Source organism: Scylla paramamosain, unplaced genomic scaffold (assembly GCF_035594125.1).
Source record: "Scylla paramamosain isolate STU-SP2022 unplaced genomic scaffold, ASM3559412v1 Contig65, whole genome shotgun sequence".
NCBI classification, from domain to species: Eukaryota; Metazoa; Arthropoda; class Malacostraca; order Decapoda; family Portunidae; genus Scylla; species Scylla paramamosain.
In genome coordinates, this window is record NW_026973730.1 from 245,867 (window position 1) to 267,500 (window position 21,634).

General features: G+C 42.7%; 1 protein-coding gene across 4 annotated transcripts; it reads right to left on the reverse strand.

Moving 5' to 3' along the window:
- Positions 1-1,038: 1,038 nt before the first annotated feature.
- LOC135098444 (interleukin enhancer-binding factor 3 homolog) lies at positions 1,039-14,716 on the reverse strand. Of its 4 annotated transcripts, none has more exons than XM_064000820.1 (12): positions 14,586-14,716; positions 11,580-11,660; positions 11,284-11,390; positions 10,671-10,805; positions 9,611-9,778; positions 9,042-9,176; positions 8,378-8,535; positions 8,156-8,246; positions 6,400-6,620; positions 5,616-6,237; positions 4,830-5,061; positions 1,039-4,391 (listed from the first exon to the last, which is right to left on the reverse strand). In XM_064000820.1, the coding sequence occupies exons 10-12, from the start codon at positions 5,733-5,735 to the stop codon at positions 4,300-4,302; spliced, it is 444 nt and encodes a 147-aa protein (XP_063856890.1). In that variant the 5' UTR covers positions 5,736-6,237; positions 6,400-6,620; positions 8,156-8,246; positions 8,378-8,535; positions 9,042-9,176; positions 9,611-9,778; positions 10,671-10,805; positions 11,284-11,390; positions 11,580-11,660; positions 14,586-14,716; the 3' UTR covers positions 1,039-4,299. The 4 variants fall into 4 exon arrangements, with proteins under 4 accessions (XP_063856890.1, XP_063856891.1, XP_063856889.1 ...); XM_064000821.1 differs by lacking the exon at positions 14,586-14,716 and adding an exon at positions 13,187-14,579 and having other exon boundaries at positions 4,830-5,019; XM_064000819.1 differs by lacking the exon at positions 14,586-14,716 and adding an exon at positions 13,187-14,579.
- Between the last annotated feature and the right edge of the window lie 6,918 nt (positions 14,717-21,634).

Here is a 21,634-nt window from a genome sequence, read left to right on the forward strand (position 1 = left end):
ACTGAACCGTGAGTTTAAATAAAAATGCAGGAATAATTGGCTAGCAAGGTGAGCATATAGACTGGACATTAGTTGAAGTTAATAATTGAATTCTAAATTACTAACGTATTTTATAAGCTAGGGAATGACACCTTATGAGTTACTGGTAGGCTGACGCAACATGATGTAATTCTATTATTCGTATTACCACTGATTAGAGAAAACTACAGTTGAAAAAAGTAAAGACTATTTATAATAAATGTTTCAAAACTTTTAAATCACTCCCACGAATACACGCCTTATAAATATACTTTTTTCATATAATCACTAAACCTTTAATTACCGCTATTATCCTCCTCTTCACCCTAAGCTACAAAAGAAAACAATATTGGGGAGACTCAAAGAAACACAGAAATAATAAAAAGGAGCGTTACAAGATAAATACACCAAAACCTTAGACAAAGCGCTTTACAAATAGTTTAAAAGGTAAAAATGTCAGTCAGTAACGCCTTCACATTATTGGGTTGTGAAGGGGCACGCCGTGACAGAGGTCCGGACTGACCCCTGTTTTTTTTTTATTTATTTTATTTATTTATTTATTTATTTTTTTTTTTGGGGGGTATAACATTGACAAGCACCAAAACCTGCACTCCTTTGCTGTTAATTAAACTTTGTAACTTATTACTTGTATAACAATTATTAACAAATTAGGTATGAGCTACACACTTCATATTTCACTCCGGTAGTCACAAATGTGCCCCCAGAACCACAGCGGTCCCTAAAACACACTTCTGGAAGGTGATACTGTCTCTGCTGTTAGGAGAGAGAGAGAGAGAGAGAGAGAGAGAGAGAGAGAGAGAGAGAGAGAGAGAGAGAGAGTATATATTTACATAACTTCAAGCTTGTTGTAGACAGAACCTCCCAGAAGGGACACAACTATATCCTGACCCCTGGTTCCCATGGCGCCTGTATATATATAAACAAACATATCGTACCACGCTTGGGTAACTACAAACTCATACACACACAAAATCATTTCTTATGGGAAACGATCGCGTCTTGACACTTATTATTAAAGGTTTATTGAGTATTATGTCAACATATACATATATAAATATTGCACAAAAGAAAAAAATATACATGAATGTACATAATACACAAAGCGGGCACCGCTGGTAAACTCTGGAACTCCCTGCCTGCTTCTGTATTTCCACCTTCCTATGACTTGAATTCCTTCAAGAGGGAGGTTTCAACACACTTATTCATCAATTTTTGACCACTGCTTTGACCCTTTTATGGGACTGCCATTTCAGTGGCCATATTTTTTTTATTGGATTTTTGTTGCCCTTGGCCAGTGTCACTCATACATAAAAATAAAAAAAAAAGCAATTGACTTGGTTTTTCTCCTCCTCCATTTCTCAATTTTTCCTTTCATTCCCAGGAGTATCTATGCACCTGTCTTTAAATACCTGGAAAAACAAAGGAATTTTCTCTCTTCACTTTAACTGTGACAATGCTTGACCTAACATGATCTAATTTCCTTTATTTCACTTCCATTTCTTCACGTAACATTTAATATAACCAAATCCTGCTGCCAAGGTGCTGATCCCCACTATTACCACACCTTTCCTTATCCATTCATCTGCACACCACACAGACAAGAGATAGTGCAGGACTTTACATGACTACACCAACTTTGACTCCACAGGCCACTCCAACACCACCAACAGAGGCAAGGAACACCACCCTGGTTTAAAATTTCCATGTTTACTTCAGTTTTTCAGTAGCATGCCATGTAGAATGAACCAAGTGTCCCCAAACTACACACTATGCCTGAGAGGTTAGGACTTTCCATAACAATAGTGCAAATTAGCTTAAAAACACAATACTTTGAGGACTAGCATGGACAGACTCAGTCATGGCGGAGTGTAATGGTTGTGGTACGGTGCTACGTGTTCAACCAGGCAAACCCATTTCAGTATACAATGTAATGCTATGGGAGAGTACATACAGTCATGGTCAGAAATCGAGTCAGTGCTCTTCATTTACTCTCTGTATTCGGTTCTTCCTTCCCCTGATCTGAAAATCACTCAGGTTTTGTCAGATTCTCAGCAGGTTCTTGGACTTGAAACGCACAGCTGGGTAGAGGAAAATGCAGCTCGTGACGTGACTTCTGACCTCAACAGCACAACATAATGAAGGTACATCACTAAGAGCCAAGCTATCCATTCCATCAGGTCCTCCCAACACTTGCAGCATCAGGCATCTTCTCACCCCCCTCCTGTGCATCCTAGCTAGTACACCACCCTTGGCACAATGCATCACAACTGTGCCCATTGAAATACTGCACTCAACTTTAATCCTTCTGCTCTAGATAAACAAGATGTACATGCAAACAATACTTCACTTATGCTGTCCTTACATAACAGGTGACAAATTTTTTAAAACATGACATACACTTAAGTTAACTCTCTAGAGTATTCTCAGGGCCCCTGGGTATGTGTGTACACCCATATACACTTAAGTACACTCTCTAGAGTATTCTCAGGGCCCCTGGGTAAGTGTGTACACCCATAGCTTAGTTTTTTTTTTTTTTCTTTTTTTTTAGGAATGCTCTGGAACCAGTCATGTTCTGCTGGGTCTGGAACTCACTAGCTCTGCCCTTGGACTGCTATCATCCTTCAACATTGAGAGTACTATGAGAACTGCTGGTATGGACAGAGGAAATGAGAGAATAGGAAGTTAATTTAGTTTTCCATAAGCTATAGAACTGTTGAAGAGGCTGGTACAAAAATGAGCCTAAAATATCATAGGTGGTTACAGGACAAGTTGCCTACAAAAGGTTATATTAACAGATACACTATTTGATAAGCTGACAGTGTTTCTGAATTCATATGAGAAAATAGTAATAAGTGATAATTTACCTAACTGCATTGGTGATAAATGAAGGCGTTGAGGCAAACGTCAGGGTGTGAGAGGTAAGGTGGACACACAGGTAGCAGGAATGACAATACTGGTGTGGTAAACTGCTTCATTAATTCCACTCTGATCAAATGATTACCTCTTGCACAATTACAGTTCCTTCAAAACCAAAAACACCAGCTTGATAAATTGCAATCAATGTTTCAAATTCATACCTCTTGCACTTACACTTCCTTCAAAACCAAAACCAACACCAGCTTGATAAATTGCAATCAATGTTTCAAATTCATCTTAACCTCAATTATATACAAAAATTGAAAAAGAAAAAAATACTTGCTTTTATAACCTTTACATACATACACATTCAAGAAATTTTCATTATGTATTCAAACTCATAACATTTTGTGTAGTAATATTTAAACAGCTGACCATCCCAGGACTCAGCTCCAGCCAGTTGTGTTTGAGGAGAAAGTTTCAACCAGAAGAGAAATTAAGGTACTGAGATTCCAGCCAGAAGTCACCAGAACCTAACCAACGGCCAGGTTCTAGGGCTTCCTTACCTGCTCACATTAAACCAAGTGGTGAGACTGACTGCTAAACTAGAGTACAGCTTTCATTTAACCCATAAAGAGTGGGTACCTTTAAATAAATAGATGAGTTAAATACCTTAAACATCTGAAACTGGATGCCATTTTTGTCAGGAAGCTAAATAAGTGTTGATGTGATGAGTTCGCACACTTTTGTTTTCAGTAAGTAGGGCTTGTCTGTCACTGTCCCATCACCACAGCCCTCTCATCACCCACTCCACTCCACAGCAGAACACTAGATGAGTGATCTGACACAAGCAGGAATGAGTGACTGACCCCTTCTCCTGTGCCTGTCTTTCACAATCAGCTGCATTTGATTTGCATTCATGGCAGGCTCAGCACCGACCATTTACAAGGAGCACCCACACTTCACGGGCTAAGTAAATAAATAGGAAAAGAAAGTACGTCAAAATCATAGATAAGAATTCCGTTAAATGTCAGTCTTCTAACTCTGGCACTAAGTAACAGAGCTGGAACAAAATAAAGGTAAACACTGGACTGGAAGAATTTACACGTGGAAAAATTGAATTCCACGTCACTCGTCAGACTGCAACATTTAGCACAGACCATCACTTCCCTTCCACAGGAGTTTTGTAAGCCACTCAGGCCCTGCCCCTCCAGTTCACTACATTCCCTGCCTTCAGCAAGCAGCAACATACAAGACAACACTCACAGACAGGACTTCAGGTTAAAATACTATGTAGCTACCTATCTACTTTGTCATTATCGCGTAGCAGACTCTACAGCCACGTGTGCGAGGGACCGCCTGCCCCGCACACCGCCGCCAGTACCCAGGCAGATACTACTTCCATTAAGCGGAGATCTCAAAGGTGGATTCTACCCCGTACAGTCCCAGTATTGCTGTGTTGGCCAGGAAGAACTTGGCTTTCTTCACATTTGTCCCTGCAAGTAAAGAAAATTCCACTTAGCACAAGTCCAGTCAGTGATCAAGATAAGGGGACTAAATGTTGCAGCAGGCTAAAGAATATTCCTGCAAAAAATGAGTAATGTAGTGAAAGATAAGACTTAACATCTGCATCTTCAGTCAAGTGATGATTAAAACTTGCTTTATTTTCTCCTTCAGAATAATCAACATAATTTCATTGTGAGGGAGTTCCAAGGCTGTACAGGATATCAGAGTATCCTTGCTTGGTGACTGAAATATATTCCTAGTAACTATGGGTTAAGATATGCTGCTGCAGAGACCTCCAAGTTCAACTGTTCTATGTGAGACTGTACCCAAAACACAGAGATGGGTTTTGTTGCCTTGAGATGCCACCTGGTACTACAGAAGCTTCTTATTTTGTCTTGTCAGACTCGCCTGGTCAGTCTACAACTCACCCTTGCCTGAGAACTCCTTGCCATCGATGTCGGCGGTGACGGTGAAGAAAGACTTGTTATCCCTGGTGGTCTTGTTAGTGTTGTACAGCAGGCCAGGCTTCATCTGGTGCAGCACCATCACGGGGTGCATGGACGCCGCACCTTCTGGGACCCGCTTGGCCGGATTGGGAACTTTCACAGGTTCAGTTGACTGGAATGGAAAGTTTGATTCTGCTTTCATTGGCTCGGTTAACTGAAAGAAATAAAATACAAAAGAAGCTTGATATGGCAAGGCAAGGACAGTTCATGTGTATATTATCATCAGCTATACTTCACTATGTTCATGGTCATATTCTGACAAATTCACGAGTGTTTCTCCTTCTAATCTCACTGTGTTTCTCCTTCTAATCTCACTATCTATACTCTCAATTCTTTACTGATTATAAAAACACAATGAAATGGCTGCCACTTTCTTGCTGCCCCAGATGCCGCCACCATCACAACCTGGTGTGGTGTGAAGGCTCCACTCAAGCACTCACTGCTCAGGCCACTCTGTGATTGGCACACACTACACACGTGCCAAGCAACACAACAGAAGGAAGACCCTCCCCACACCCTCCCACTCATGAGCCAAGCACATCAACGGTCACACCACCCAGCGGCTACACCTTCACCTGTCGTGCCTGTGCCACACACCTGCCATGCAGCACCACCACCACCACCACCACACCCTGAACCACAGTTATCCGCTAGCCATCCCTGTCCCTTTCCCAAGTTCCCTAGCAGCCAATCCCAAGTCACACCCACCTTGGGATCCACAGCCGGGGTGTTTATTGGGGGCACGGCCTCCCAGGTGGGCACAGATGGCCTCCGTGAAGGCAGCTGCCTGGAGACTCTCCTCCTTGACGGCCGCTGTGGGGCCGCCATCCCCCCTGGTGAGGATTGTGCACGCCAGGGAGGGAGGGAGGGAGAGACGGAGGAGTGTGGGGAGGCCCCACACTCCTCCGTGGCCTCATGGCAGTTACAGATTGTGTTAATGTTAATTTCACTGATGATTTGTTAGAATGTTGATATTGGAGATTTTAGAGTTTTCTAAATTGAGCCTTAAAATATAAGAGGGCTGAATGCCCCACATGAGCCTTGACTAGCCAGACTGCAGCAGTGCAGGGCAGTAGGTGGTGGTGGGACCCACAGCTCTGCAGTGTTAAGTAGCAGTGTGTTAAGGACTGAGTAGCTCTGACATTGCAGGTATGAAAGCCTTCCTGAGCCAGCCCGTCGGCCCCAGGGTGGCCCAGGGGGTCTTGTCTTCCTCCTGGTTCTCTGGTGTGGTGACGGGCGGCTTCAAGAAGCCGATCAGCGCCGCCTCAGCTGCTGCCTGCTTGGCCAGCTGCTTTGAAGACCCAAACCCTCGGTACTTCTGCCCGTCAACCTGAGGAGAGGCAGCATTCAAGGGGCGGCTCCCCTCACCCAGGGCGACACATTCGGCACGGCAGTGTTTCATGAACAAACTCAGGAGTGAGGCATTAGCAAGCAAGAAAGGCAAAAAAGTAAAATAGCTCAACATATCCTCAGTCTATTTTTTGTCCCATACCGCACCAGGTACCTCCACAGATATGCAAAATGGCTGGCAAACGCCTCCCTCCTGTTCCATGGTGTAGGTGACGCCCGGCTGCAGCTCATTCAGGCACACGATGGCATTCTTGGGCTGCACGTACCTGCGGACCTTGAGGTTCTTGGCTCCTGGCACCTTCTTTCTGTTGACCTTGATGCCTGCCACCACACATTAATTGAAAGGTTGCAACACACTTGCCACTGAAATAAAAAAACTAACCTGCCTCAGCCTGCTGGCAAACATGTGATACGGGACACAAGGGAGAGAGAGAGAGAGCTTTGAGCCGAGTGGAGCCGCCAGCGGGCATCCATCACCTCCCTGCTGGATGCCAAGGTGTGCCTCATGCCAGATCACCCCTCGAATTTTGCTGGAATGACTGGGTAGGGTTCAGTACAGCCTGTACTTCCCACCTCAGTCAGACATCCATGACGAGTGTGGGCAACACGCTTCAATTAATTAAAGTCTCTGAAAATGTCTCTATGACTGTTAAGTACACACCCAGCCTCATGCATGGCACCGTTAGAAGAGTCTTTTGATAACTCTGTGTGGTTGGTGAAGACACTGTAAAAGCTTGTGACTTTGCCAATGTAGGAAGTTACCACAAGATTCTTCACTGGGTTTCTGGAGTGCTACAATTAACTAAAGTTGTGAGGAGACATAACAGGTGAGGGGACCAAAGCCGGCCCTGCGCGGCCAGGAAGCTAGCTCGCTGTCAAAACAAAGAAGAGCTCTGGTGAATACACAGCTAAAGAAAAAACATCCATCAAAACACTTTTATCACATTAACTTGTAATAAAAATAAAACTCAAGTTGTGTGATGGTAGACAAGATGCATGGACGCTGGGAGGCCTTCAGCAAAGTGAAGAGAACAGTCACATCCTTGACACCATTACCTTTTCATCACATTACTTTCACTGCTGTTACAAACCATTAAATCTTATCCACCTTGAAATGCAAGCCGTCCTCTCTGCTGTACACACACACACCCAGCAGTCCACACACCACAACAAAGGAGTGAGCACAGAACAGTCCCAGTGAGGGAGAACACAAGATATGGAGGCAAGGCAAGAGTTGGACCACTACCACTGACACAGCTACATTACTGCACCAGGGAACTAGTCACAGAGGGCCAAGTACAGCTCACTGGGCTCTTAGGGGAGGACTTCAACAGGTGATGGTGAGAATGGACATCACCCTCACCTAGCTAAGAATTTAAAGAGTTTCTATTTATCTTCCTTATTGGAATATCTTTCACTACATTGCTTGAATCTTTCAGCCTGGAGTTAGCTATAAGGGCATTTCTTCTATCACTGTTTTGTGGTTAGGTTAATATTATGATAATGGAGAGAAAGCATAATTTACTTGGGAAGCTGCCTTTATAACAAGCTGTAAGATGCAAGGGGGTGGGGAGCAAAGGAACACAAAGATACCTAACCTTGTCAACTTTACGGGAAGAAAAGAAAATTGTACGTCTAACTCCATTCCCCTTCAACTTTCAAATCAACTCCTGGCAACTCATTCATCATCATCGTCAACATTCTATTTGTCCCCATCTCTCTCATTTCTTCCAGTAATCAATTTTAAGGTCATTTGCAACAAGGGTACCACTCACAACACTTCCCAGGACAAGGACACCAGCACGGGAGCAACACCAGGAACCACAACGCCTGATAAAATTATGAACCTAACATAGTACGAAAAACTCATATATGGCTTCATACACCATCCTCCCTACCTCCAGGCTTCTCCCAGGGGCGCTTGCGGGTCTCTGCCTGCTGTTCCCCCTCCTGCACTGAGGCGTCACTGTCGGACACCATCACATGGGACTGTTGGGGAGAGAGTCACATAGAGAATGGAGTCTAAACTAAACCTAACAAAATTAAACACAATCTAAATCAAATACAAGACCACTGCCATCATTCTAACACTGCCGTCCCATGTTCCTCTCATCCCTCACCTCCTGTCCCTCCATTTTCATGTCCATATCAGGTGCATGCATGTCTGTGTTGTGGTGGTTGTCCTGGCCAGCCATGTCCGAGCTGTTCTGGTAGAAGTCGGCTGGGAATGCGTCCACGGCAGGCTCAGGCACAGCTGTACGCCAGTTTCCACCGCAACCTGAAGTATATAGATGAAAGGAAAAAAATAAAGGAATAGAGAGAGAAGGAGAAAGGAAAAACATGAATGAAATTGAGATGGAAAAAAAAAACAAGGGAAAAAAAATGAATGAAGCAAAGAAAATAAAGTACAAAACACATAAGAAAATTCCCACTATTTGCCATCTTCTTCATAAATCAACACACACACACACACACACACACACACACACACACATACACACACCCAGAAACATCTCTCAATGTCTCTGTTTGTCTCTTTCTCTCTCCATCTCTGTTACTTTATCCCTGTCTCTGTCTGTCTCTCTGTCAGTGTATGCCTCTTGGTCTGTCTAACCCTGCCTCTGTCTATCTCTCTCTCTGTCAATGTATGCCTCTCTCTCTCTCTGTCTGTCTAAAACTCTCTCTCTCTCTCTCTGCATCTCTGTCAGTCTATCCCTCCCTCTCTCTCTCTCTGTCTGCCTGTCTGTCTGTCTGTCTGTCTCACAAATACTCACACATACTCACTTGGTTGGCAGGTTGATCCTCTATCCACGTGGAAGTCCCTGTACAAAAAACACCTGTCTATTTTCACCTGTCATCCCCATCCATAAATCTGACTGTCTTCTTTTAAGGCTCTCTAATGACTCAGCAATACAGGAGCTTTGAAAGATGGTTACACACATTTGAGTGAAGTGTGAATAAAGGCTGAGGATTTAAAAGATGGTTTGACAATATTTGAGTGATGTGTGAATAAAGGTTGAGGATTTAAAAGATGGTTTGACATATTTGAGTGATGTGTGAATAAAGGCTGAGGATTTAAAAGATGGTTTGACATATTTGAGTGATGTGTGAATAAAGGCTGAGGATTTAAAAGATGGTTTGACAATATTTGAGTGATGTGTGAATAAAGGTTGAGGAAGGTGTCTTCATAAAAAGAGAAATTATTGAATATTCTGTGCAAGAACTGAGATGAAAAACTACCTTGAGAAAGTACATTACCTTCATGAAACAGACCAATTATTGAATATTCTGTGCAATTGAGATGAAAAACTATCTTCCTCCTCGTCTTCTTCACAAACAATGCAGTCTCTCACCCAATATGGAAGCAAATGTGCATGATCTGTGACGTCCCTTCATCCATGACTGTCTCCTCCTCCTCCTCCTCCTCCTCCTCCTCCTCCTCTGTGGTGGGGCGGTTCCAGGGGCGACTCAGGTTAAGCTGGTTGGTTAGGTTTTGTCTGCATAGAGGTAGTGCCCCTTGTCTGGCAGAGCGGAAGTTAGGTTAGGTTAGGTTAGGTTAGGTTGCATTAAGTTAGGTTAGGTTAGGTTAGGTTAGGTTGCGTTAAGTTAGGTTAGGTTAGGTTACGTTAAGTTAGGTTAGGTTAAGTTAGGTAGAGAGAGAGAGAGAGAGAGAGAGAGAGAGAGAGAGAGAGAGAGAGAGAGAGAGAGAGAGAGAGAGAGAGAGAGAGAGAGAGAGAGAGAGAGAGAGAGAGAGAGAGAGAGAGAGAGAGAAAAATAGACAGACAGAGAGATGTAAAGATAGAGAGGTAGAAAACAGAGAGAGATAAAAAGACATAGAGAGACTGATAGACAGATTAATGGATAGGTAGATAGATGGATAGATGGATAGATAGATAGATAGATCAATAGACAGATAGATAGGTAGACAGATAGACTGATTGATAGATACATATATGGATGAAAAAGTCAGATAGGAAAGCAAGCACAACAACAACAACAACAACAACAACAAGACAAGCAACATAAACAACAGCAACAAACACACATATATAACTACTACATACACACACACACACACACACACACACACACACACACACACACAGACAGAGAGTGATAAAGAAAGAGAGAGAGAGAGAGACAGTACACCCAAACATAGACACCTGGCTTCCCATCCCGTACTCTGCAACACAACAACAACCATCAACGCATCAACCAACATGCTATATAATTCTTTCAGCTATTTCCACTCCTTTCATTCCCCTACTCTGTTTTCCCATTCCTTGACTTCTTATCCCCACTTCCTTCTCTCATCTATACTTGTTTTCCCCATCCCTCAACTCTATCCCCATTCCTTTCTCTCCTCTAACTGTGAGCCCATTCATCTACTCCATCACTAGCTCAAGAACTAACCGTTTCCTTGGGCACCCCTGGGTCTGGCATGCTCCTGTCAGGGGAGAGGGCAGGGAGGGATGAGGTGCTGAACAGGTCCACCTCCTCCAGTTCCCCTTGCAGCACCCGCCGTGCACTGACGACTGGTGACGTCAGCTGTGGAGGAGGTGTGGGGTCAGGGTAGCCAAAATATTAAACTGTAATGCTTAATACTTTCAAAAGACTCTAATTGAACTGACATGGGTTTTTAAATGTTTCTATGGTTCTAGTGACAGATTAACAAGAGAAACACCCTTAAGAACCTGGCTAGTTCTCTGTTCCTCTGCATTCTCTCATCACGGTGAGGCTACAGGAATGTCAAGAGTGTTTCTATGGTTCTAGTGACAGATTAACAAGAGAAACACCCTTAAGAACCTGGCTATTTCTGTTCCTCTGCATTCTCTCATCACGGTGAGGCTACAGGAATGTCAAGAGTGTTTCTATGGTTCTAGTGACAGATTAACAAGATTTCTACATAATTAACAGGAGAAACACTCTTGAGCACCCAGCTAATCACCTGTGGCCTTGAAAAACAGTCACAGTGAGAGAGTAAAGCATTTCTGAATACGGCAAAAGGAGGAGGCCAGCTACTCACCAAACTTGCCGGCCTGCATTTGGGGGAACGTGACGTCACTCTGGCACGTCACCTTCTGCCCCTGACCCACACCCTGCCCCTCCCTCAGTCACCCCCTCCAAGTTTTCCTGCAGGATGAGAAAAGGAGGAATTAGGTTAAGTTAGGTTAATATTAGCAAGTGTTTATGTTCTATATAAAAGTTGCTTCCTAGGTGTTTTATCATGTTTGGTTCTATTGTAGTCCATTATCACACCCTCATCCATTTCCTGGTGGTGACAATGATGGTAATGATGGTGGTGAAGGTGCATGGCAGTACCTGGAGGGGGTTGGGCAGGGTCACCATCACCATCTTGCCGTCACTTGCTTTCACCACCAGAGAGGAGCCACACGGGTCAACCTGGTGAGGAGAAATAATGAGATTTGTCACCACCAAACTGTCTGGATTGAGAGGTAGTTACAAGTGCTGGAAGAGAGAGAAGTAGAGAGGTGCACTGGTGATGTTAATAAATGAAGTGTTATATGGCAGTAAGGCATCTCAACTTTTTATCATGACTCAACAAGGAGCGAAGAGCAGGCTTCTCTCTCTCTCTCTCTCTCTCTCTCTCTCTCTCTTATTCTTTAACTCTCCTCCAGACTCCCTCTCTCTCCCTGCTTGCCTTTCTCCCGTCTCTCTTTCTCTCCCTCGCTCCTCTTCCCCTCCCGTCTCCTCTCCCAGGCTACTTACTCTGTCTCTCTCCCTTGCTTCTCTCCCTTGCGTCTCTCGTCCCTTGCCTCTCTCCCCTCTTGAAGAATAACAATTAAAACCTGAAGTAACAAACGCAAGGAGTGAGGAGGTGAAATAAGCCGGCGTGCCACCACCACCACCACCACTGTCCTCACCTGTGCCACGGTGCCCACTGTGTGCCGCAGCCGGTGGTACACAGACGCCTGTTCCCACACAGATAGGTAGATAGACTGACACACACACACACACACAGATAGATAGATTGATAGACACACACACACACACAGATAGATAGATTGATAGACAGACACACACAGATAGATAGATTGATAGACACACACACACACACAGATAGATAGATTGATAGACACACACACACACAGATAGATAGATTGATAAACACACACACACACACAGATAGATAGATTGATAGACAGACAGATATAGATTAAAGGATGTTTGATAGATGCAGACAGATAGACAGACAGAGACAGATACAGACAGGCACACACAAAAAACACACAGAATTTCCACAAAACACACAAAAAAAAACACAATTATCTAAAACACATTAAAACACAGATTTTCTCCAAAACACACAAAAAACGCACAATTCCCTTTCAAAACACACAAAAAACACACAATTCCCTTCCAAATCACACCAAAACACACAGATTCTTTCCAAACACACAAAAAAGAATACAATTTTCTCCAAAACACACCAAAAAAACACAGATTTTCTCCAAAACACACAAAAAACACACAATTCCCTTTCAAAACACACAAAAAACACACAATTCCCTTCCAAAACACACCACACCACACAGATTTTCCACAAAACACCCCAAAAACACAAAATTCTCTTCCAAAACACACCACACCACACAGATTTTCCACAAAACACCCCAAAAACACAAAATTCTCTTCCAAAACACACCAAACCACACAGATTTTCCACAAAACACCCAAAAACACAAAATTTTCTTACAAAACACACCAAACCACACAGATTTTCTCCAAAACATCCCTAAATAACCCTAAAAATTACCGTAAAATTAGGGGAAAAACTTAAAAAAAACACCAAAAATCTTATGAGGAAAACGTGGGAGACAGTGCAGTGACCACGGGGCTCCCTATTTCCCTTAATTTCTCCCTTATTTCAGATCCCCCGCGGCGCCTCAGGGTCCCCAGGGGCTCACCATGGATGCAGGGAACTGGGGTACTGGGGGCGGCCTCCGGGGTGGGGAATTACTTAGGAAATTTGCGAAAAGAACAAGACTTCTAGGCAATGGTAGAAGTAAACACGTGGGAACTGTTGTCTTGATCTTGATCTTTATGGTACAGGTGGCACAGGATCACTCCTGAGTCAGGCCTTTGGATCGACAACTCCTTTCATTGGCCTCTCTACACAGTCCCAGCAACAACACCATCCATTCCTTTCCTGTCTTCTCCACTATTTCATTCCTATCATGCCCTAACTCAGTCAGTATCACTTGCATCATCTCATTCCTGTCTCTGGCATACTTCACACACTCCAGCACCACATGTTCCACCGTCTCATCCTCTCCCATGTCACACATCTGGCACAGGGACTCAGACCACCTGTAACTCCTCGCATTCACATCCATACACTGTGCCCTCGCTCGGAAGAGAAGATCACCGCCCAGGCTTCCATCATACCACCTTTCATACCTCGGGGCCTCTTTCTCCTTGTACCATTCCAGGGTCTTCTTTCTTTCCATCTCATTCTTCCATTCATTCAGTCCCACACATTTCACTTCTTTGTCTATCTCATTCTTTCATTTTCTCATATCCCATTCGGCTCCCACTCTGCCTCCTCTTGTTACCACCCATTCACGCTCATTTTCATTCCTACCAGCCATTCTTATCGCCCACACAACTTGCAATCCACTCCTGTCTGTCATTCTCATGCATCTCTTCCTCCATTTGCTTCCACTTTCATTCCACAGGTACACCTTCCTTGCTATTCTTGCATCATCCATTCTCTCAAGCCTAATCTTGTGTGGCTTTTGTGAGTCTTTCCCTAAAGGTGCGCCATCCGATGTCACCTCTCAAGGCTTCAACTGCTGTGCCCCTCGGTGCACTCAGTGCCATCCTTGCTACTCTATTCTGGCCCACTTCTAACTTATCAATTTCACTTTCATTCCATGCAATCACATCCATACCATACATTATACATGGCACAGCCACACTCTTCCACACTTCTCTCAACACATCATACTTACTTGCTCTCATCCTTGCCGCGCTTCCCAATCGACCTACCCACTGGTTTAGCATACTTATCTTTTCATTCTTTGCCTTTGCACACCCACTAGGACTCATCCACATCCCTAAGTACTTGTATTCTTGCACCTGTCTCAACTCATTCTCTCCAAGTCTCCATACCACATTACTTTCATCCTCTGATCTATTCACAATCATTACTTTGCTTTTCTCACTGCTAAACCTTACTCCAAAGTCTTTACCATAGCCATCCACTACATCCAACAAACTTTGAAGCTCATCTGCCATTCACTCATAACAACTACGTCATCTGCATAAAGGAGTACACATACTTTATCATTCCCCCACACTTACCCCTACATTCATTCTTCTCATCCTGGCTGCTAGCTCCTCTGTATACAGGCTAAAAAGGGTTGGTGACAATATACAGCCCTGCCTAACTCCTCTCTCACTCTTCACTCAGTCTGTCCTCCTTGTGTACATAATACAACGGGCCTCATAAGAGCTGGACGAAATACCGCTTTTTTAATATAAATACCTAAATATTCACTAATTCATAATAATTTTGCGCAATGTTCGTCGTGGCTGATGTTGATTCATGCATGTTGTATGTAAATGTCATCTGAACCCTCTCTGGTTAGATTTCGTTGTGATATTAGGGATTTAATATTTCTCCATTTTCTCCCCTTGGCTAATGTCCACCTGCTTCCAACAACATCAATGGAAGCTATCTAAAAACGCATCAATCCTTAAAAATAATCAATATTATATAATATTAAATAAATACAAAGCCAAAAAGGAAAAAATGAAGGTCGAGAACACAAATATTAAGTCAATGTACGGTGAAAAGTGAGCCCGTTATAAAGACGCAATTTGTACCCCGGGCAGCAGTAGTGGTGTTAAACAACCCCTTTTATGAACTGCTATTGAGGAACTCTACGGACATAATGTGCGTTTCGGGGGTTTTAGACTTTCAAGAGTAAAAAAACAACAAAAAAAAACAAAAACAACATGAATCAAATAACAAGCATCAATAACAACAACAAGGAGAAAAAAAACAAGCAACGACGACAAAAACAAGAAAAAACAACAAAAAACAGAAACAACAACAACGACTACATTTTCTATGATGAATAAGAAAATGGTTATGGGTCACTAATTCATTTTTAATTGCTACTCATATTTTGTCTTTTTTTTGCCATTCATGTCGATTATATTGCTTATTTAATCCATTGAGTAATATGATGCTACTCTATGGGTATTTAACGTGTGAGAAATGTTTAATAATTCGATCAAATAAAGACAGAAAAGAGTTAATCTCATCAAATGTCTACTTGCAAACGTTACAATATTATGGTCAAAAAAACAAAAATACGCAAATAATCAAGATTTAATTAAGTATGAAAGTGGGATAAATTATTTTACACATGCTCTGATTATGGCAGCACTAAACAAGCTATATTAATCTTTTTCTTTGAGAGAGTTTTATTTCATGGTGTTTCAATATGGCTGTCTACCTGACTTCACACTTACCGTTTTTTCAAAGGCTGTTTCTGCTTATTTGAGCGATAAATGACTAAAATGAACACTTAGAAATAAAGATAATGCACTTAACATTTATTTTTCTGGTTACTGGTGATATCTTTCTCTTACTGAAATAATATCGCTTTCAGACATAGATATAACATATACTTCACTTCCTGACGTAATTATATATCCCTGAATGACATACATATTTCAGATTTTTAAGTTTGTATTTTTAAAACTATTTTTTTGCCATTAACTAATATTTAACTTTCGATAAAATTAATTTACAGACAAAGGATCCTGAAGTTAACGGCAGCCATCTTGAAAATTTGACGTAATGTAGAATTTCCTAAATCTCTCTGAGGGTTAAGGTTATTCATCAGTCACTCTCTATCATTTCATTAATATTTCAATCAATATTTTTATTCATTTATTTATTTATTTATTTATTTTTAAGGTTAATATACACAAGGATATTGGCAGAGAAAAAAAATGAACACTGAGATAATTATACTCACAAGAAATGCACATTTTATTTATTTCTGATACAATTTTGCTTAAATAAAAATCAATGCATGCAAAAACTATAATCAAAATATTTATAGACAGGGTCCTTCAAATCCACACTGCTGGCTGAGTGGCTGGTGCTGTTACCTGATCACCTCTTACGTTCTCTGAAATAATGTTTTATCAGGCCTCTCACAATATCTTACCCTGAACAGGATGCTAACTAGGTGTGTGTGTGTGTGTGTGTGTGTGTGTGTGTGTGTGTGTGTGCTATGCAAGGTTAGAGAGAGAGAGAGAGAGAGAGAGAGAGAGAGAATATTATTTTCTTCTAAACCTTATCTTTTTTTTCTTTTAATTATCATCTTTTTTTCCTCCTCCTCCTCCTTTTCATTTCCTTCCCCTTTCTAAATCACTCAACACACACCCAGATACACCAAAAACACACCAAAACACACCCAAAACACACCAAAACACACCAGAACACACCCATTACACCCAAAACACACCAGAACACACCCAAAACACACCAGCACACACCAAACACACCCAGACACACCCAATACACCCAGAACACACCCAGACATACCCAGATACACCCAGAACACACTCAAATACACCCAGACACACCAGAACACACCCAAAACACACCAAACACACCCAATACACCCAAAACACACCAGAACACACCAAACACACCCAGACACACCCAGATACACCCAAAACACACCAGAACACACCCAGACACACCCAATACACCCAGAACACACCCAAATACACCCAGACACACCCAATACACCCATAACACACCAGAACACACTCAAATACACCCAGACACACCCAAACACACCCAAATACACCCAAAACACACCCAGACACACCCAATAACGGTTTCTACACATGGTTTAGAGGTCCACTCAACAAATGGAGAGGACACAAAAGCAAAAAGATTCACTTGGAAAATATTTGCCTTATAAATTGTTTTGATGTTCTGTTATGTTAGGCTACAAAATATTTAACTCTCTCTCTCTCTCTCTCTCTCTCTCTCTCTCTCTCTCTCTCTCTCTCTCTCTCTCTCTCTCTCTCTCTCTAGGCATAATTGATAAGAAAAATATATGATAATTTGTGCCTAGATACTTGTACGATAATTATTATTTTATTTATTTATTTATTTATTTTTTTTTATGTAGGAAGGACACCGGCCAAGGGCAACAAAAATCTAATAAAAAAAAATGCCCACTGAAATGTCAGTCCCATAAAAGGGTCAAAGCAGTGGTCAAAAATTGATGGATAAGTGTGTTGAAACCTCCCTCTTGAAGGAATTCAAGTCATAGGAAGGTGGAAATACAGAAGCAGGCAGGGAGTTCCAGAGTTTACCAGAGAAAGGGATGAATGATTGAGAATACTGGTTAACTCTTGCATTAGAGAGGTGTACAGAATAGGGGTGAGAGAAAGAAGAAAGTCTTGTGCAGCGAGGCCGTGGAAGGAGGGGAGGCATGCAGTTAGCAAGATCATAAGAGCAGTTAGCATGAAAATAGCGGTAGAAGACAGCTAGATATGCAACATTGCGGCGGTGAGAAAGAGGCTGAAGACACTCAGTTAGATAGGAGTTGATGAGACAAAAAGCTTTTTATTCCACCCTGTCTAGAAGAGCAGTATGAGTGGAACCCCCCCAGACATGTGAAGCATACTCCATACATGGACGGATAAGGCCCACGTACAGAGTTAGCAGCTGGGGGGGTGAGAAAAACTGGTGGAGACGTCTCAGAACACCTAACTTCATAGAAGCTGTTTTAGCTAGAGATGAGATGTGAAGTTTCCAGTTCAGATTATAAGTAAAGGACAGACCGAGGATGTTCAGTGTAGAAGAGGGGGACAGTTGAGTGTCATTGAAGAAGAGGGGATAGTTGTCTGGAAGGTTGTGTTGAGTTGATAGATGGAGGAATTGAGTTTTTGAGGCATTGAACAATACCAAGTTTGCTCTGCCCCAATCAGAAATTTTGGAAAGATCAGAAGTCAGGCGTTCTGTGGCTTCCCTGCATGATATGTTTACAAAGTCCTCCTCTGTTTTACTGCAGGTTAATTTTTGATGCTGAGAATGCTGGGAAAATCTGGTACTATCATAGAACTTAGGCTGGATATGGAGAGAGAGAGAGAGAGAGAGAGAGAGAGAGAGAGAGAGAGAGAGAGAGAGATTAATAACTAGTGAAAATAAATCAGAATTGCGAATTGTCATGATACAGTTTTCAGTAATTATCAGATTCACTATAACCTTAGAGGTCATTATATGCATACTGTCATGTGTGTGTGTGTGTGTGTGTGTGTGTTTAAATAAATTCACTAACTTAGCTTTCCTGCAACTCAGAATTTCCAGGTATCATAAGGAAGAAAATGTTTTTGTTGTCTAATCATCAGGTATTCAGCGCTACCTAATCACCCAATCTTACTGAATCAACCTAATTGTGGCTTGGTATGTCATATCAGCACAACCTAATCGTATCATCTTACGTAGCTAACTGATTAACCACACTTTGACAAACCTACCCCAATCAGACCTAGCCAGTCTAATCATCAGGTATTCAGCGCTACCTAATCACCCAATCTTACTGAATCAACCTAATTACGGCTTGCTATGTCATATCAGCACAATCTAATCGCATCACCTTATATAGCTGACTAACTAAAGGGACTGCCACAGAAGAGAAAAACTAAATTATTATAAATGTAAAAAATATATATAAATTAGACCAAACAGTCATGTTGAACTCCTTACAATAATTAGTTATATAAAAAAAAATATTTAGGCCCGTTTCTACTTGACTTTGAACCAACATAAACCACAACAAACAGACGCCATATTGGTTGTGTACCCCTTGATCCTAGAGAGACCAAGGGAGAGAGACGAGTTAAAGGAAGATCTCAATTTACTACTGAACTACAAAGGGAGCGAGGAATGTGACAAAAAGGGAGCAGTAAGTAGCAGGCAGGGTGTGTTAACACAAGCAGGAAGCAGATATGGCAGCGGAAGTTATTGGGGTTTTCAAGGTTCTAATAGTTTAACAGGCTGCGGTGGAAGTTATTGGGGTTTTCAAGGTTCAGTGTTTGGGTGTGTGTGGCAGTGTTTGGGTGTGTGTGGGCAGTGTTTGGGTGTGTGTGGCAGTGTTTGGGTGTGTGTGGCAGTGTTTGGGTGTGTGTGGCAGTGTCTGGGTGTGTGTGGCAGTGTTTGGGTGTGTGTGGCAGTGTTTGGGTGTGTGTGGCAGTGTTTGGGTGTGTGTGGCAGTGTTTGGGTGTGTGTGGCAGTGTTTGGGTGTGTGTGGCAGTGTTTGGGTGTGTGTGGCAGTGTCTGGGTGTGTGTGGCAGTGTCTGGGTGCGTGTGGCAGTGTTTTGATGTGTGTGGCAGTGTTTGGGTGTGTGTGGCAGTGTCTGGGTGTGTGTGGCAGTGTTTGGGTGTGTGTGGCAGTGTCTGGGTGTGTGTGGCAGTGTTTGAGTGTGTGTGGTAGTGTCTGGGTGTGTGTGGCAGTGTCTGGGTGTGTGTGGCAGTGTTTGAATGTGTGTGTGGCAGTGTCTGGGTGTGTGTGGCAATAGTTTAACAGGCTGCAGTGGAAGTTATTGGGGTTTTCAAGGTTCCAGGGATAGTTTAACAGGCTGTAGTGGAAGTTATTGGGGTTTTTCAAGGTTCTAATAGTTTAACAGGCTGCAGTGGAAGTTATTGGGGTTTTCAGGGTTCCAGGGATAGTTTAACAGGCTGCGGTGGAAGTTATTGGGGTTTTCAAGGTTCCAGGGATAGTTTAACAGGCTGCGGTGGAAGTTATTGGGGTTTTCAAGGTTCCAGGGATAGTTTAACAGGCTGCGGTGGAAGTTATTGGGGTTTTCAAGGTTCCAGGGATAGTTTAACAGGCTGCGGTGGAAGTTATTGGGGTTTTCAAGGTTCCAGGGATAGTTTAACAGGCTGCAGTGGAAGTTATTGGGTTTTTTTCAAAGGTTCTAATAGTTTAACAGGCTGTGGTGGAAGTTATTGGGGTTTTCAAGGTTCCAGGGATAGTTTAACAGGCTGTAGTGGAAGTTATTGGGGTTTTTCAAGGTTCTAATAGTTTAACAGGCTGCGGTGGAAGTTATTGGGGTTTTCAAGGTTCCAGGGATAGTTTAACAGGCTGCGGTGGAAGTTATTGGGGTTTTCAAGGTTCCAGGGATAGTTTAACAGGCTGCGGTGGAAGTTATTGGGGTTTTCAAGGTGTTTCATGATTTTAATAGTTTAATGCAGTTCTTCCCCACACTTCTCCTTCCTCACAGACCTTCCTCCATGTTCCCTCCACCTTCTCTCCAATCCTGACTATCCTGTGTCTCTTGGTTCATAGTGAAAATAGTGCTTTTGTTAGATAGTCTGACATCACCACCAACCATTTTCCCCTCCACCACCCTCTATTCTTTCCTCCATATCTCCCTTCATAAGTTACCTCCACACTTCTCCTTCCTCACAGACCTTCCTCCATGTTCCCTCCACCTTCCCTCCAATCTTGACTATCCTGCGAGTCTTGCTTCATAGTTAAAATAGTGCTTTTGTTAGATAGTCTGACATCACCACCAGCCATTTTCTCCTCCACCACCCTCTATTCTTTCCTCCATATCTCCCTCCATAAGTTACCTCCACACTTCTCCTTCCTCACAGACCTTCCTCCATGTTCTCTCCACCTTCCCTCCAATCCTGACTATCCTGTGTCTCTTGGTTCATAGTGAAAATAGTGCTTTTGTTAGATAGTCTGACATCACCACCAACCATTTTCCCCTCCACCACCCTCTATTCTTTCCTCCATATCTCCCTTCATAAGTTACCTCCACACTTCTCCTTCCTCACAGACCTTCCTCCATGTTCTCTCCACCTTCTCTCCAATCCTGACTATCCTGTGTCTCTTGGTTCATAGTGAAAATAGTGCTTCTTTGACCTGTGCTCTCTCTGGCAGGCTCTGCTGAAGAACCAGGACAGGGCAGGGAAGGTGAATGACCCATCTATATTCCCTGACCTCTGCACTTCACACCGCAAGAATTTGATGCACATGTTGAAAAACCATCAAAAGGTGTGTGTGTGTTTGTGTGTGTGTGTAGTAGTAGTAGTAATAGTAGTAGTAATATAGGAACATAATAAAAATAATAAAAAAATACTATGAAATTCTTACTGGAGGTGTTACTAACTCTCTCTCTCTCTCTCTCTCTCTCTCTCTCTCTCTCTCTCTCTCTCTCTCTCTCTCTCTCTCTCTCTCTCTCTCTCTCTCTCTCTCTCTCTCTCTCAGCTGCAAGACATCAAAAGGAGATGCATCAAGGCAAAGGAAGAGCTGTCGGAGAATTTGCACGTTAGACTGAAGTAAGTATTCACAGCA

Excerpts from the sequence above, each read along its gene's own strand:
- LOC135098444 (XM_064000820.1), bottom strand. The coding sequence starts at position 5,735 with ATGGCGGCCCCACAGCGGCCGTCAAGGAGGAGAGTCTCCAGGCAGCTG. Across the intron at positions 5,062-5,615 it reads CCCCGGCTGTGGATCCCAAG|TTAACCGAGCCAATGAAAGC; the intron begins GTGGGTGTGACT and ends TATTTCTTTCAG. Across the intron at positions 4,392-4,829 it reads CAAGGAGTTCTCAGGCAAGG|GGACAAATGTGAAGAAAGCC; the intron begins GTGAGTTGTAGA and ends CTTTACTTGCAG.